Source organism: Chanodichthys erythropterus, chromosome 23 (assembly GCF_024489055.1).
Source record: "Chanodichthys erythropterus isolate Z2021 chromosome 23, ASM2448905v1, whole genome shotgun sequence".
NCBI classification, from domain to species: domain Eukaryota; kingdom Metazoa; phylum Chordata; class Actinopteri; order Cypriniformes; family Xenocyprididae; genus Chanodichthys; species Chanodichthys erythropterus.
This window is the reverse complement of record NC_090243.1, coordinates 13,592,226-13,607,394: the sequence shown is the minus strand read 5'-3', so window position 1 is coordinate 13,607,394 and position 15,169 is coordinate 13,592,226. Positions and strand designations below refer to the sequence as shown.

General features: G+C 34.7%; 1 protein-coding gene across 2 annotated transcripts in view; it reads left to right on the top strand.

Annotated features, from left to right (window-relative positions):
• Positions 1–15,169, top strand: part of palmdb (palmdelphin b) — a 30,479-nt gene that overhangs the window by 7,458 nt on the left and 7,852 nt on the right. The window contains exons 2-9 of one of the 2 annotated variants that reach the window (XM_067377608.1): positions 813–864; positions 2,516–2,596; positions 2,785–2,915; positions 6,572–6,686; positions 7,007–7,031; positions 7,121–7,240; positions 7,956–8,882; positions 11,766–14,590. In XM_067377608.1, the coding sequence (XP_067233709.1) occupies positions 820–864; positions 2,516–2,596; positions 2,785–2,915; positions 6,572–6,686; positions 7,007–7,031; positions 7,121–7,240; positions 7,956–8,882; positions 11,766–11,791 (1,470 nt within the window). In that variant the 5' untranslated portion in view covers positions 813–819 and the 3' untranslated portion in view covers positions 11,792–14,590. Of the gene's footprint in view, positions 1–812; positions 865–2,515; positions 2,597–2,784; positions 2,916–6,571; positions 6,687–7,006; positions 7,032–7,120; positions 7,241–7,955; positions 8,883–11,765; positions 14,591–15,169 lie in introns of those variants that run through there. The other variant, XM_067377606.1, reaches the window with a different exon arrangement.

Sequence of the window (15,169 nt, the reverse complement as noted above, 5' to 3'; positions counted from 1 at the left end):
GAACATTATTGAAACCACGAATATCCTAGTGATCACATCACATTTCAGAAACGCTCCAAAACAACATCGCAAAGGCATAGCAACACCCTGGCAACCACCTTAGCATCATAGCAGCTACATTTGCACACACAAGTACCATTTTCTTCAGGAAATGGAAAAATCATTGCATTTTTTTTTTTCGATGTCACTATTATTATTATTTGGCAATTACACTGTTCACATTTTAATATATATATTTTTTTACACACAACCTCATCAGTACTTATTTCAGTTGCACTTTACACAACCTCTTCTGTTAGGTAGAAGCTAAATGACCCCAGCTTGTTCGCTGTCCTTAACGGCACTGTAATGTCAGGCTATTTATCTATTATTTATTGACATGACACATTATGTTACTCTGTCCTAAGCAAAGCACCCCACGTGGATATATCTGACGCATGAAGTGTCAAAGAGTGACATTCTAGCTATGGCAGTTATGGTTAGCTAGCACATCATAGACACCAACAACCAGCACACACAGACACACACAAACTCCAAACTTTTGTACATATTTCATCTTTTTAAGTGCTCATTCATCCATCAGGCAAAAAAATAGTGGGTGAAAGAGAACACTTCTTTCCTTTCTTCCAGTTTTGACGCCCACCATCAAGTCACCCCCTACCAAAACTTCTCTCATGCCAACGCACATGTGCCAATCACAGCTTGTTACCAACCTGTTCTTAGTCTTCGAGACAGACATTGACGGAGGGTTGTTAGTTGAGAATAGGTTGTTTATCTCTCTCTCTCTCTCTCTCTCTCTCTTTCTATGTCAGGAGCATAATGGAGGAAGAAACCCTGCTGCGAGAGAGACTGCAGGCTATAACAGTGAGTATCAGGCTGTTCTTTTTGTTTTTTTGTAACAGAGAATCAAGGTTTTTATATTGGCAAGGGAAATATTATCACTTTATTCATTGTTATTTGGCTTTGGTGTCAGGTTGGTAATCATAAAACCTTTCTGGGTGTTTGAAACGTGTATATATAACAGATGAATATTGCTCTGTTGTGTCTGCTAACCTTTATAAGCTGAGAGTTTTTAGTGTATCATTTAAATAAAAGCACTTGTAAGAGTAACCAATCATTTTAATAGTCTCAACATTAAAGTATTAAAGGGTTAGTTCATCCAAAAATGAAAATAATGTCATTTATTACTCAGCCTCATGCCGTTCCACACCCGTAAGTCCTTTGTTCATCTTCAGAAAACAAATTAAGATATTTTTGTTGAAATCCAATGGCTCAGTGAGGCCTGCATAGGAAGCAATGACATTTCCTCTCTAAAGATCCATTAATGTACTAAAAACATATTTAAATCGGTTCATGTGAGTTCAGTGGTTCATATTAATATTAATAGCAGCATGTCGAATCATGATTTGGATTGCGTGTCAAACTGCCAAACTCCTGAAATCACGTGACTTTGGTGCTCCGAACCGCTGATTCGACACAAAAGATTCATAACGCTCCGAAGCTTCCTGAAGCAGTGTTTTGAAATCAGCCATCACTACATAAGTCGTTATTTAGTTTTTTTTGGCGCACCAAAAATATTCTCGTCGCATTATAATATTAATATTGAACCACTGTACTCACATGAACTGATTTAAATATGTTTTTAGCACATTAATGGATCTTGAGAGAGGAAATGTCATTGCTGAGCCATCGGATTTCAACAAAAATATCTTTATTTGTGTTCTGAAATTGAACAAAGGTCTTACGGGTGTGGAACGGCATGAAGGTGAGTAATAAATGACATTATTTTCATTTTTGGGTGAACTAACCCTTTAATACTTTTGTGGCCTTGGTGACATGAACCACACAACTATTAACTTTTTCCCTGCAGTGTTTTTTAAAAAAAAAGTTGCTAGGCACCAGCATCATTTTTGATAATTTTCACAAAATTTTCATGGCTCACAGAATATATTGTTGCATGAATATCTGAACATGCAATATATCAAAATAAAGAACAGAGCCTCTTCTTTTAAACAAACAAAAGTTTTATTCTAGCTTCATGTGTTCTCATCATGTGTAAATTGGTAAATTTCATGAATGGGTAAATTTCATTAAAAAAGCAAGTTTTTGAACAAAAAGTTGAGAAAATCAATGGCCAGACAACAAATCAGAGTGATAAATCCATGTATATCTGCTTAAGTTTCTATCAGTATATGAACTCCATAAAATAACTTTCAGAGCATATATGGAGATATCCATCCACGTGTTATTTCTGTCCACACACAGCCTTTGAGCTGTTTATTTTATACATGAAGTCATAGTTTATTAGGGAGTTAAAAATAATGCTGCAAAGCCTCCCTCTCAAAAAGACTATATTAGATCTCTCTCTATGCATGCTTGTGTTAATAGCAAGACATTAAATGCCACTAATAGAAAAAGAAACAACAAAAGTTGGAGTATGGGGTCAAGGTGAAACCGAAAAAGGTTTAGGATCTAATTTTACCTTGCGTAATATATGACTCTGTTTTCTCATCAGAACAAAAGAAGAATTCGAGAGGAGATAGAAAAGAAACGAAGAAACAGTGAAGAAGAGAAATTAAAGCTACAATATCTAAAGGTATGTATTGTTATGAATAATAATTATAATATTTGTGTGTTGTTTTATTATATATATATATGATTGCATCAATGCAACAGATTGTGTTTGCATTTTGTGACTGTATTTTATTAATTTACAACACTGTAATGTAAAAAAAGTAAATTATCTTGACACAACATTCTGTGTTGCTTTCTTTGCACAAACAGAAAAAAACTTTACGAGAACAATGGCTGATGGATGGATTGAGTGCCGTGAGCGAAGAGGAGCAAGAATCTGTGAAGGCCCAGACTGAAGATTTCCAACAAAAGACTAAACTCCTGCAGAGCAATATCGACAGGTACTCTCACATCTCCACAAATGAAAAATGAAAAAAAGTTTTTTACTCTATCACTAATGGTGTGCAAGGTTCACGCGAAGCTATTGGATTATTCTTGTTTAACCACTGTGATGGGCTTTCAGTGTTAGCCAAGGGTTAGACAGGTAGACCTCACTCACAGTATTACATAAACTGTCTACTTACGCAACCCGCCTTGGCAGTGAGAGCCAGTTGACTTACGACAAGTTTTGTCTGGAAAAAAACAACCATTACACAGAAGGTCATACATGGCACAGGAAGCATGACTAACACAACAAAAGAACAAAATAACTGAAATCTTATTCAGAGCTAGAAAATGAACCACTCTCTCATAATAAGGGTTACCATAAGCTGCCATACAGTAGGGTTGGCTATTGAAACAAATTTCACAATTCGATTTCTATTGACAAGCTTGCAATGCAATTCAATATCGATTATTTTGGATTTATATAGACCTTATTCTCCAGAGAAACATGCATGCAGCCATCTTCAGAATACTGTCTTTGAACTTTGAACTCTCCGTGTATATCTTCCTTTAAATACAGCAGAACAAAGACATTTATACAGGTTTGGAACAACTTAAAGCTGCAGTCCGTAACTTTTTTTGGTTAAAAATGATCCAGAATCAATTTTTGAGCACATAATCAGCCATAATAATCTCATTATCTTAGCTCGATTCACAATGGTAAGCTTGTAATAATGTTTTATAATAAGAGCGACATGGTGGATTTCCACGGGAAGTTTGAGCATGCAGCAGTTCCTCTGTGCGTCATTACGTCACGTCCGTAAACAGAAAGGAAGGAGTCCAGGCTAAACGGTTTTATCAAGTGAGGACGCTGTGGATCATTTATAGCCTGTTCTCACAGCAGCTGAAATAATTAAACTTATCATTTTGATGGTGGATTGTAATCCAGAAAGATCCAAATGACAATCATCAGTGACAACTGGAGATTCACTCGTAGTCAAAAAGCAAAAGACTTTGGACTGTTGAATACAGAAATTGAAATCTACAGATAATGCTAATACATACTAAATACAATAAACATTAACAATCTGAGAACAATGTAACAGTAATAATAATTTGCTCGGTTTGACGTGATTCGAGCTAAGCGATCGTTAGATTTAATCATCATTGGCAGCGCGATTTATTGTAGGCCTAATGCTTTTTTCCTCAGTTGGTCAGAACAAAAGTGGCAGAAATATTACTTACTTGTTCAGATGATATTTTCCAGTGAAAATTCTTATTTTGGTCATACTTTCAAGATGTAGAATCTGTGATTCTTAAGTACAGTATCCACACTGGTGCGGTGACTGACAGCAAACATTAGATTCATCCGCGCTGACGAGCTGTGCCGATGCACAACGCACATACAGATAACTGTTCCGCATACGACTGCAATTGCAGGTTTCAAACAAGAGATGGCAACAAAGAGGAAAAATCGCGGACTGCAGGTTTAAATACAGCAGAACAAAGACATTTATACAGCTTTGGAAGAACTTAAGGTTGAGTAATGATAGAATTTCATTTTTGGGTGAACTATCCCTTTAAATTATACACAAGGAGATTTTTATAATATTCCAGTTGCAATACTATCTTTACATAACTATAATTTTTTGAAATGTAAACATTTAAATAGCCTAGTGCCTTTGATAAAAACATATTTATTCAAACATACATTAACATACATTATGTGATATGCTGCATATAGGCTATTCAACAAAATGCTTCTCTCCAGAGTAAATTTTTCTAGCTGACTAACGAGTTTATGGTCTCTGAATATGGTTTTTATGAGGGAAATATGTGACTTTTTGACGTCGTCGAAGCGTGGTTGAAACACTGATTGAGCTATTACATGAGACGGGATTCAATTCAGTAAATTGTCCTGTATCTATTTACAAACCTTTTGGTATTCATTCATACTTATTTCGCGCTTTCGCACTGGTATTGAAGATAGAGAAAGATATGATCCGTTCACTTGACGCGCTTCATTTGATCTGAGGTGATCCGTTTCCACATTAAAGAGCGCCAACGCGGATTTTGTTTTGTTTGAATTTCACAATAAGACGGACGGAATTTTAAATCTGAGACTTTGTTTCTTATCAAAAGTAACAAAGCACAAAGTTTATTGCGATTTAATGTATGAGAGGAACACAATATTGTGTTCATTCATTAGCTGTAAACTGGCTAGAGTTGGCTAATCGATTCTTGTGATATACGAATCATTATCGGTTTGTTAAAAATGAGAAACGATTAAAATAGAGACGTCGATATTTATTACCCAGCCCTACTACCATACAGTATTTGTGAGACACTCTCTGCCTTGTTATTCCCTGTGGAGCTTTATTTAGATGGAATGGAAGTTTGCTTTCCAGCAGTTAAGACTGGTTTAAGGGCTCAAATCTCCAAAGAGCCTCTTGACTGATAGACTCTGCAATATGATGGCTGCAGTTTAAACCAGGTGGATTAAGAGCAAAAAAGCAATCAGATGAAAATCTCCACAATCACAGGACAGAGGTGGCTTGTCATTTCCCATAAGATATCTAGGCGTATAGGTTCATGGCCCAACACAAAACATAAATGAGGGTAAACCTTCTAAAACTCTGAAACTAAACTCATTTTTCTCTGCACATGCCATAGGGAATGTTAAAGCTTGAACAATACCAAAACATTACACAAGGAGGTGCCATTATATAGAGTGATTTTCATGAAAACAGGCTAATTTAGACAGGATTAAAACATTTTTAATACATTTTTTACAGTTGTTTATTTGGATATTGCTTTTTTTTGCATGCATTAAATATTTTAAATAAATGATGGATGACATGCAATAATGGTGAAGTACTGGTTCAAAAGAAACTGGAGCTATTTTTTTTTTTTTTTTAATATATTTTATCTTTAAAATATACATTTTCTCCTTGTTTAGTTTAACTTTTGAAGTGACCAGTTTTGGTAGTACAAATTGAAATTCTTGCAATAATAAAATTAAAGGCATAGTTCCATTAAAAAATGAGAATTCTGTCATAATTTCCTCACTCTTATGTCAGTCCAAACCTTTATGACTTTCTTTTTTTCAGTGAAACACAAAAAAAGAACAATGTTTTTTTTTATACAATGAAATGTGTTGTTTTAGACCAATTTGACTTTCATTGTATGGACAAATCCATTTGAAACATTTCAAAATATCTTCTTTTGTGTTCTGCAGAATAAATAAAGTCATACAGGTTTGGTTTGACACAATGTGTTGCATTATTTCATCTAAATATAACTTATTTGAAAGAGCAGTAAAATTACATAAGTGTTATTTATAAAGCAAGTTTTAAAAACAGTGTTTACAAAGTGATTTACGGAAAGTAATAAAACAAAATAAAATACATCAAGGAGAACAAATGTGTTTTGAGATACTTTTTAAAAGTGCATAGTGAGTCGAATGCACAAAGATAGTTCCATATAATGGGACCGAAATGACTCAAAAAGGCTGACTCGCCCATTTTTAGCTGTGTTTTTGGTACAATCAGCAAGTTACCATTGGATGTCTGGAGTATTTATTCAACAGATTAGAAAGGTATATTGAGGCATTACCATAAAGACATTTAAAAACAAATAAATATATATATATATTTTTTTTTCATCTTGACAGAATAGAGCTGGAGATTGCAGCTCTGGAGACGCAAGAACTGGAGATTTCTGCAAAAGAGGAGCTTCTTCTGAAACAGCTGAAGGAGGTGGAGAAAACTCCAGAGGACATCATAAAGGTATTGCTTGTGTAATCACTTTAACACGCCTGGAGACTCCTTACCACTTATTACAATACTGAGCCCCTTAAATTGGATTAGCTTTTGACTTGGGAACTAGGGAAATCATTACAATGCAACATGCTGTGAAGTTGCCCCTCGGTATCGAATTGACGTCAAGATAAAATTGTTTGATGCCAGTTGGTGCTGTGAGAAAAGGATCAGTTTGCGTGTTTCGTGACCTGATGTGATTTGTGTGAAACTTGGTTTTGTTTTATATCTTCCTGTCTCTTCATCAAATCCGGTTTTGGTACTGTGCAAACTACTGTATTTCCCCTCAGGAAGTAAACGCAAATATCCTCCCAGGTAAAGAAATTTCTTCTTTTCCCTATATTGCTATTTTTACAGCATTCTTCCCTTGACACTTCCTCAATAGACCTTCATGTTGCTTACAGAGCCAGTCCAATACATCTACACTGCCATACCTGATGTCCCGAAGTGCTATACTCCCACAACTAGGAGGAGAAGTGTCACACCAGGAAAACACGCAACTGATGAAGAACAGGAGAAAAAAGGTACAACGCAAAGGCTACTGTTCTCACCAACAACTATTTGCTGATATAATCAGCACAATCATGATTTTCTGAATAATTTGTTTAGACAGTGCAAACATGTCATCAAACTGTCCACTTCTGTAATTATAGCAATTCAAGGTACATAAATGCTGTTTTCATTTTTTTTTTTTTTTTTGAAAAAACATGAAAAAGCTGGTCTCCATGACTGTAATTATGGGCATGACATAGAATTACTGAAAGAAGCCCAATAATCAAATTATCACCATCTGAACCCTGAACACGATATTGTATATAGATACAGATTGCAAGATCACACATTTTTTATTAAAGCAATAAGCTTTAGAACAATTTAAATAAAAAAAATAAAGCTGGAAAATTCAGCTTTGCATGACAGGAATAAATTAAATTTTAAAATATTAAATTATAAAATATTCTATATTACAATTAAAAATATATTATTTTAAATTATATTCACAATATTGCTGTTTTTACTGTGTTTTTGATCTAATAAATTCAGCCTTGGTAAACATGAGACTTCTTTCAAAAATATGAAAACATCTTACAAAAACATTTTAAACAGTAATGCATTTAAAAAAAAAAAAAAAAAAAAAAATGTTTTAAATGTATTTTAATAACTCTTTGTTTTATTAATAAAAAAATCTTCTCATGATTTGATATGAGATTGTTTGTGTTTAACACTGTTCTTTCCTTTCAGCTACGTACACCATGAAGATCAGTGTGGAAAAAGATCTCCGCACCGGTGAGAGTCACATCCTCTCCACGACCACCATCGCACCTCTGGATCTCCAACAGCAAGGCATTAAAGTCTTTGAAGATGGGAGGAAATCTGTCTACGCCTTGCCACCTGATGGCCAGGACTCCCAGAATGACATGAATGAAATGAGCCCTCTTGAAGTAGAGGAACTTCTGATGAAAGCCTCTGAGAAGAAAGTCCCATCAGATGTGGAATACCACGAACCTGTGTTTTCAAGCCCGTTCAGTCGACCTACAACCCCTCAGAGGACAGAAAGAGGTTACATCAGCCTTCATGGCTTTCAGATGCCCAACAATAACCAGAGTCCTTTTCAGGCCGAGAAATGTACCAAACAAGAAGCTCTTTACATTCCAACCACTAAAACCAACCAGTATTTGGGAACCAACCAACCAGTTCAAAATGGACCATATGCTAACAACGAATACAACGACATAACCAGGATCAGCCCGGCATTTTCTCCCATACAAGAGTGTGAGGAACAGCTCCGGATAACTCCAACGGCAGACTCCGGGCTGGGATTCGGACGGTATTCCCCTCTCAATCCAAAGGAAGACTCTAGTCTCAACTTTATGAGCTTCCTCCCACCCGAGGTGGAATCTGGTGAACCTGTTACCATGATCTTCATGGGTTATCAGAATGCTGAATCCGATGAGGAAGATGAAGGAATCCAGGCTGAACTGGTAGTTATTGGTGATGATGAAGATCCTGAGGAAGCCCCTTTGTCGTACCACCCTCTGGGCTACCGCAGCAAGATCTTCAAACCCAACAGTGTAGTGTACCGCTCTGAGATCAGGCCTGGTGCAATCAGAACCTCCAGCTCTGGAAGACACATGTTTGGAAATGAAACTGAAGACCCGATAGCCACAGGTACCATTCGAAGATTGAGGAGACACTTTGGTTTCTAACAACCTTACTTAGTTCCTCTCATTTTTTTGAGTTACTGGTAACAGTTTACAATAAGGTTCCATATGTTAACATAAGTTAAAGGGATAGTTTACCCAAAAATGAAAATTGTTCAGGTTGAAAAGTTCACACCAAGAACGATAATATTAGCATCCACACCAATGCACAATATTGTTGTGCACTTATTTCATAGATGCTGCTTTAATTGCTTGAGCTCTTTTAAGCAGAAAGGATTCTGTTTGGCTGTCAATGTCTTTATTGTTCATCAGCTGGAAAAAAATGTTCTACATATTAATTGGACTCATAGAATAGTTTACTAGAAGGATTATTTAAACTTTATAGTTATCTTTATTATTATGGTTATCGTCCTTGGTGTGAACATGCCTTTACTCATCATCATTTACTCAAAAGAAAATATTTTGAAAAATGTCTTGACAATGGAAGTCAATGGGCTCCAGTGTTGTTTGGTTCTTCTGTTGGAACAACATGAGGTTGGGTAAAAGAATGACAGAATATTAATTTTTGAGTGAATTATCCCTTTTAATGCATCAGGTATCATGAACATCCATTTTTATAGCATTTATTAATCTTGGTTAAAGTTAATTTCTACATTCGCTAATACATTTTGAACATTTCAAGTATATAAATATAAATTAAGTGAAGTTCACAATGTAATTTCGGGATCTAATCTTTCAATTGGTGAAACTCAAACATCATCTCAAGAGGAGGGAACCCTAATCTTTCAATTACATCCAGAGCATATAAGCAGCTACTCACCCTGGCTCAGTTGTTTCGATATCCCTCCACCTCCCCAACTCCACCACATAAATTAGGCATCTCATCTATCATACTCCTCTTCCAGGCACTAGTAGTCCCTGGGGGGTATATCCAAGCTTGAGTTGAAGCTGCTTCCTCGAGCCCCTCCACAGCGGACAGCAAGCCAAATACGCTTAACCTTATTAGCTTAAAGATTTTATGAGGAAACTCGTGAAAGGGTTAGTTCATCCAAAAATGAAAATTATTCCATAATTTACTCAAGCCAGGTGTATATGACTATCTTCTTTTACACAAACACAGTCTGAGACAAATTAAAAATATCCTGGCTCTTCCAAGCTTTAGAATGGTAGTGAATGGGGGTCAAGATTTTGAAGCCCCAAAAAGTGCATCCATCCATCCATCCATCCATCATAAAAGTAATCCACATGGATAGAGCAAAACAAAACACCGGACATGAATTAGAAGCCTAAAACGAAGAGAAATGTCAGAGGAGCTTGAGTTTGTTGCCCTGCCTTATTTGTTTGAACCGCGAGAGGCGTCTACTCTCACCCAAGCTAGCGCTACTCCTACGAACTCGACTTGTGTACGGCCGTTGCCGGAAGCCAGTTATAGTTTATAAAGTTTTAAATATGAATATTTTTTCTTACAAAAATGCATTGCTTCACTTCAGAAGGCCTTTATTAACCTACTGGAGCCGTATGGATTACTTTTATGATGGATGGATGCACTTTTTTGGGGCTTCAAAATCTCAAGCACCATTTACTACAATTATAAAGCTTGGAAGAGCCAGGATATTTTATAATATAACTCAGATTATGTTCATCTGAAAGAACCTTGGATGGCTTGAGGGTGAGTAAATCATGGAATAATTTTTGGGTGAACTATCCCTTTAACATTAGTTAATGTATTATGAATGAACATAAGCTAACAATAAACAATAATATATTTATAAATTCTCATTAACCTAGATTAATAATTGCTTCAAAATAGTTTTAGTTCATGATACCTAGTGTTTTAACTGATGTCAAACCTTAATGTAACTTTAAGAATGCAAAGAAATATCCCTGGCAGCCTAAAAATACTAGACTTAAATATTTATAATCAACTGAAATATGTTGCATTGTGTTTGAAGCATCCACACACATAATAATAATAATAATAATGAATAACTCAAATGCATGACATGCATGAAATTACACTTATTGATTGTCTTAATAACTCTTGTTTTTATATGAATAATAAAATTATTTCTGCTTTGACTAACTTGCTGTTGTCATGATTTTTTTTAGTACATTGACAAGATTTGCAAATCAGGTATCAGACTTTAGTGGCTTGGGATTTAAATGGTGAAACTTTCCTCAAAAAATGTACCATGGTAAATAGTTTCTGACCCAAAAAAACAAAAACAAACAAACATTAAAATCACTGACACTGTTAAAGAAAGGAAATGTCATATTTATTGTAGTAACAATTTCTGTGGTGGAGACTATAGTTACCATGGTGAATATGTGAAATGGCTGATAAAACATAATGGCTTTTAGATATCTTTAGGAACCATTATTCATGTTCTTCATGTCTTTATTTTGTCTCAGTATAGGTTCAGCCGTTTCCGACAGCTAATGTGTGATTTAGCGTAGTTTCTTTTTTCTCCACCAGAGTAATGCACCGTTTCTGTCCATTAGCTATAATTGAGCACTTTGTCCTTGGTTGCTTTTAAGACGTTGTGTCTGTTCAAGAGGTCTTTCATAACATCTGCTAAAGAGAGAGTTATGTAATAATCCTTGGCTTGCGTTACATAACGTACAAAATTAATGCTAAAATCTGCGACGTTCGGCATATTCATTGTTTTGTCATCCCCTCATTTTGGCTTGCCAGTGCAGGGTAAATGTGTTAACTGCAATGCCATCATCCCCTCTCATGACACACCACAGACAAATCCATTGATTTAATTGATTGGATTGTACTGGATTTTGATTGGCTTTCTAAAGGTTGAAACTAACTTACTAACCAGCTGCATGCAGAATATCCAGGTGTAGTTAAACTAAAATATTCTTACTGTCTACTCCACAGCGCTGCCAATGAAATGTCTCAGCTAAGAAAATACATGTAACCTCTTCAAAGCAAGATTACAATGTCGACAGCTGATGGCAGTATTTGCTGATGAGGATGGAAAGGACTGAGAGACTGATGTGAAAAACAAAATCCCTGCTTATGACATGAATCATATTTGAGTGCCATCATGCTGTACTTAATGTTCTTCAGTTGAAATGTATGTAATTTATGTTGCTTTTTGGTAATGTCTTTCTTTTTTTAATCAAAGTGTATTAATTGTTTAATCAAAATCATTTTTTTTCTGTTCCCTCACAAAACGTACCTTTGCAGGGGCAAAGTTTTGTATCAGGTGATTTAATTTATTGTATTATAAATAATATTCGGACACTACAGGTAACACAATTACATTTAACAAAGTGAGTTGTATCTTGCCAACATACACATTGCAAATATTATTTAATTAGCACTGTTATATCTTCCATAAAAAATAAAAAATAAAAAAAAAATCCTTAAAATAATATACATTTACTTTAATTTTTATATTTACCAAAATTGCAAAAGATATTATGTTTTTTAAAAGACATTTTCAGGCAATTTTTTTTTTTTTTTTTTTTTAAATAAAGATTCACCAAGATTCGTAATTTCACAACTTTTTCTCATAATTTAACGCATTTGTTCTCGTAATTTAATGACTTTTTTTCTCGTAATTTAATGACTTTACTCTCAACATTTTATCTCGACTTTGTCTCGAAATTTAACGAGTTTTTTCCCATAATTTAAGGAGTTTATTCTCAACATTTCATCTCGACTTTTTTCTCGAAATTTAACGTTTTTTTTCTCGTAATTAAAGGAATTTGTTCTCGTATTTTATCTCGACTTTGTCTCGAAATTTAACAAGTTTTTTTTCTCGTAATTTAACAAGTTTATTCTCAACAGTTTGTTGACTTTTTTCTCGAAATTTAACGTCTTTTTTCACGTAATTTAACGAATTTGTTCTCGTATTTTAACGACTTTTTTTCTCGTAATTTAATGACTATTCTCAACATTTTATCTCGACTTTGTCTTGAAATTTCTCAACATTTTATGTTGACTTTTTTCTCGAAATTTAATGACTTTTTTCTCGTAATTTAATGAATTTGTTCTCATAATTTAATGACTTTTTTCTCGTGATTTAACGAGTTTATTCTCAATATTTTATCTCGACTTTTTTCTTGAAATTTAACGAGTTTATTCTCAACATTTTATCTCGACCTTTTTCTCGACATTTAACGACTTTTTTCTCGTAATTTAATGAGTTTATTCTCAACATTTTATCTCGACTTTTTTCTCGAAATTTAACGTCTTTTTTCTCGTAATTTAAGGAATTTGTTCTCGTATTTTAATGACTTTTTTTCTCGTAATTTAATGACTATTCTCAACATTTTATCTCGACTTTGTCTCGAAATTTAACAAGTTTTTTCTCGTAATTTAACAAGTTTATTCTCAACATTTTATGTTGACTTTTTTCTCAAAATTTAACGACTTTTTTTTCGTAATTTAACGAATTTGTTCTCAACATTTTATCTCGCCTTTTTTCTTGAAATTTAACGAGTTTATTCTCAACATTTTCTCTCGACCTTTTTCTCGAAATTTAACAAATTTTTTTCTCGAAATTTAACAACTTTAATCTCAAGATGTTTTTTATTATTATTATTGCTTGGCCCTTATCCTCTTCCGTACTTCTGTTAAACATAAATGTAACAAAATCAATTAGTGGGTTTTACAGCAAGAAAAAGATCAGGGGAAAAAAAACGAATTAAATACGATATATTCTCTGAAAACAAGTTTTAATATTTTACACATTTGGTGAATTTATTCTGCTTGGATATTTTTGCAGTAAAACAAGGCAAAATTACTCATTAAGAATATTATTTTTTGCAGTCTTATGTATGCTGACATGATACACATCAAAATTAAAAAGAGAGACAAGAGTTTACAACTGCAATATTATTTCTGACACATTACACTAAGTCACTTGATCTTAAACTTTGTCACTGCGTCAGTGCAAAGGGCAGGTTTTTGAATAAACCATATTACGACAGATTGTCTAAAGATGAGAAACCAATTACATGAAACCTTGAGAATATGCTTGAGTGACAGCAAGCTTTTAAGAAATTCCTTGTGAGACTGTGTGCGTGTGTTGGAACGGCTGAGGCTGCTCAGCTATTGGCTGTTTCTGGTACATTCAGAGTAAGTCACAGTCTCTGTGGTTACAGAGAAGCAGAGCTTCAGCCAAGACAGAATCGCTGAACACATACCCTATCCTCAGTCTGCTCGTATCACAACAAGGTAGGAAACAGAACTTTATAAATAGTCAGACTTCTACTGTATGAAAATGAATATGCGGTGAATGAACTTGGTTTTGGTTTTATATGCACTGGATTGCTGTTATATATTTTTCAGTGGCGTTATAAAGAATGTAATTGAAATGCTCTGATAAAAAGATGCTAAACTCTTTGGATTTGTGCTGATGTGGTCTAAAGAGACTTGATTTTGTGCAAACAAGTGTGTGAGAGTATGTGCGCTCGCGTGGGGTGATAGGTTTTTGTCTGCAATCTGTATTTTTTTAAGAGATTTGTTTGCTCTTCCGAATGAAACATTTACTGTGTTTTATGTTAAACTTATTGCATCATAAATGTGAGAAATGAGATTGAAAAAGAAGCTGCATTGGTACTTGATATATATTATTACATTTTTATATTCTGGCTTTAGTGACATCCATGATGTGCATCTTTAAAGCATTATGAATTCAAAAATGTCAGTCATATCAATAAAACTCATTATTTTGGGCTTGTATTCATCAACATCCTCTCTAATTTGAACCTGGAGCATGAAGATGTTGCTGTCACTGTGAAACAACATGCAGAACAGAAGCTGTGAAAGTTTAATTAATCCCAGGCTGCTTGTACAAACCTCAAGCACTTCAGAAAACGTGGAATACGAGATCTGAGATGTTGTCAGACAGCATCAGCACTGGGCTTCTCTGCTGAATGTGCGTGTGGGTGTGTGAGTGTGTTTAAGAGTGAATTAAAGTGCCCGCGTGGGTGAGTGGAGGCGTGTGTGTGTGTGTGTGTGTGTGTGTGTGTGCGTGCCTGGGGTAAATGTGAGACAGAGATGGATCCTCTTTGGAACTGATTACAGATGAGAATGTCTCCTGCTCCATTTCACCCTCCCATTAATGCAGAGAAGAGCAGAGAGCTGCCACATGAACTGCTATTAATATGTCAGCAAAAATATTGGTAACACTTCCTATGGAGCCTGTATGTACTCATAATATACAGTATTCATAATGGCTTAAAATCAGGTATGTTTCTTTAATTAATTGAAACCACAGTTAAAATACTTAAAAATACATAGTTAAAAACACAGGATAATCACCAAAT